The sequence below is a fragment of the Crocuta crocuta genome, unplaced genomic scaffold (assembly GCF_008692635.1).
Source record: "Crocuta crocuta isolate KB4526 unplaced genomic scaffold, BGI_CrCroc_1.0 scaffold133, whole genome shotgun sequence".
Classification (NCBI taxonomy): domain Eukaryota; kingdom Metazoa; phylum Chordata; class Mammalia; order Carnivora; family Hyaenidae; genus Crocuta; species Crocuta crocuta.
Genome location: NW_027529438.1, coordinates 5,536,049 through 5,538,342, shown reverse-complemented (window position 1 = coordinate 5,538,342; position 2,294 = coordinate 5,536,049). Strand labels below are relative to the sequence as shown.

The following is a 2,294-nucleotide window of genomic DNA, read 5'->3' as shown; positions in this document are numbered from 1 at the left end:
TGGCCAAACCCTAGCGGCTCTGGAATTGGCTGGTGGCTGCAGACCCTAGAGCTCAGCAGAACACTGCTGAGCCAGGATGTGTTCGATAATTTTTTTGAATTCTAATAGAAACATTTTTAACTGTTAAGTATCATGCTCAGGTGAACCATTCTATGACATCACAATTGTTACATTTGGGTCAAGACAACAGGACTGGTCTAAGAGAGGCTAATTCCTTACCCAAGACAAGACAGCATGTGTTAGAAGTAGGATATGAGTCTCCAACACTGGATGTGAAAAACACCACATGCCTTCTCTTGGTGAGAAAAGGTCGCTCCTCCACTCTGTTTCCCCCAAGAAATAAACGGAATGTGCTTATAAATAAGCCGAGCCCGAGGCAGATTGACCACAAGAACGTGCCCAGCCTACTTGACAGAAGGCACCCGTCTAGGTTCCTTACATGACTTTTTCTTTCTTAGATACCACATACGATTCGATGAAGACAGAGAATCACACTTGGGTGAGTGAGTTCACTTTCCAGGGTTTCTCCAGCTTCCACGAGCACCAGCTTAGCCTGTTTCTTGTGTTTCTTGCACTGTACACTTTAACCCTGGCTGGCAACGTTGTCATCGTGACCATCATTAATGTGGATCATCACCTGCACACGCCCATGTACTTCTTCCTGAGCATGCTTTCTGGTTCAGAGACTGTATATACACTCGTCATTATACCCAAAATGCTCTGTAACCTCGTCGGCCTGAGTCAGTTCATCTCTTTGGCTGGCTGTGCCACTCAGATGTTCTTCTTCATCACCTTGGCCATCAACAACTGCTTCCTGCTCACGGCAATGGGGTACGACCGCTACGTGGCCATCTGCAACCCCTTGAGGTACATGGTCATCATGAACAAGAGGGTGTGTGTCCAGCTGGTGGGGGGCGCCTGCAGCATTGGGCTGATAGTAGCCATGACGCAGGTGCTGGCTGTGTTCAGGTTGCCTTTCTGCGCTACGAAGGTGGCCCATTTCTTCTGTGACATCCGACCTGTGATGAAGCTCTCTTGCATCGACACCTCGGTCAATGAGATCCTGACTGTGATCATCAGTGTGCTGGTGATCCTGGTTCCCATGGGCCTGGTCTTCATCTCCTACGTCCTCATCATCTCCACCATCCTCAGGATCCCCTCCGCACAGGGTCGGAAGAAGGCCTTTGCCACCTGTGCCTCCCACCTCACGGTGGTCATCATCCACTACGGCTGTGCCTCCATCACCTACCTCAAGCCCAAGTCAGAGAACACCAGGGATCAGGACCAGCTGATCTCAGTGACCTATACCGTCATCACCCCCCTGCTGAACCCGGTGGTGTACACCCTGAGGAACAAAGAGGTCAAGGATGCTCTGCTCCGCGCCACGGGCAGGAAGACTTCCTGACAAGATGGCCCACTTCGATGAGGGTTTTATAAGATTTGCTAAATATGGAAAGCAGAGAAGTGCCCACAGTACTGAGAGCTAAAATTCTAGGACCTACTACAGCAGTGGGTGGGTCAGAGAGCACAAAAACATTACAGATTCAGCCATTGGATAAAGGGACACATTTCCCTGGAGTATGGACATGGGTAGTGTGAGACTTCAACATGGAAGGAACTTCTGGGGAGTGGATGTGCTATGTGGGCAGAACGAGATCAGAACAGAAGGAGTGATTAATCTGGGAGGCTGCTTCAGCGCAGGGCTAACGTTTTAAATGTATTATGTAACACCCTTGTTTTGGACATGGGGCTTCCCCTTTACCCACCTAGAGCTACACACATTTCAGCCCAAGTTGAAGTAATTCCTTCCCAGGCAATTCAAGTTCCTTGCATCCTAGACACCGTAACTAAGTGGATCTCAGAGATCGGAGCATCCATAAAATTCATTAGGCTTGAATTCTGGATCTTTTCCATAGAAGTTCCAGGTTGGCCAGATGGGAAAACGGAAACCTGTTTTCATGATCATGTCAGAGAAACACTTTTGGAAAGTGATTAAAATCCCTTGATCATCCAGTTAAAGCTCTAGTACCAAGTAAGTCATATTGGCATCTATAATATGAGATGCATACAAAGGTTGGTGAGTGGAATGGGTGAGTGATTTGCCCATTAAGGAGAGATGGGCTTGCCTTGGGAGAGGCTTCTGTGGAATGATAGAAGTAATACATGCAGGGGAGTAAAGGAGAGCGTCTACAGAAGGGGTGAGTGGGAGAGGGTTGGGCGGTTGTGCATGGTAAGGACAATGTAGGCTTCTGATGACTTAGAAACAACCAAAGACACTCCAACCATCCATCCTA

The 2,294-nt window shown here is 48.3% G+C and overlaps 1 protein-coding gene across 1 annotated transcript; it reads left to right on the top strand.

Moving 5' to 3' along the window:
• The first annotated feature begins 475 nt into the window (after positions 1 to 475).
• Positions 476 to 1,405, top strand: LOC144228189 (olfactory receptor 10J1-like). Its single transcript, XM_077759996.1, has one exon. It carries the CDS (start codon positions 476 to 478, stop codon positions 1,403 to 1,405), a length of 930 nt encoding a protein of 309 aa, XP_077616122.1.
• The last annotated feature ends 889 nt before the right edge of the window (positions 1,406 to 2,294 follow it).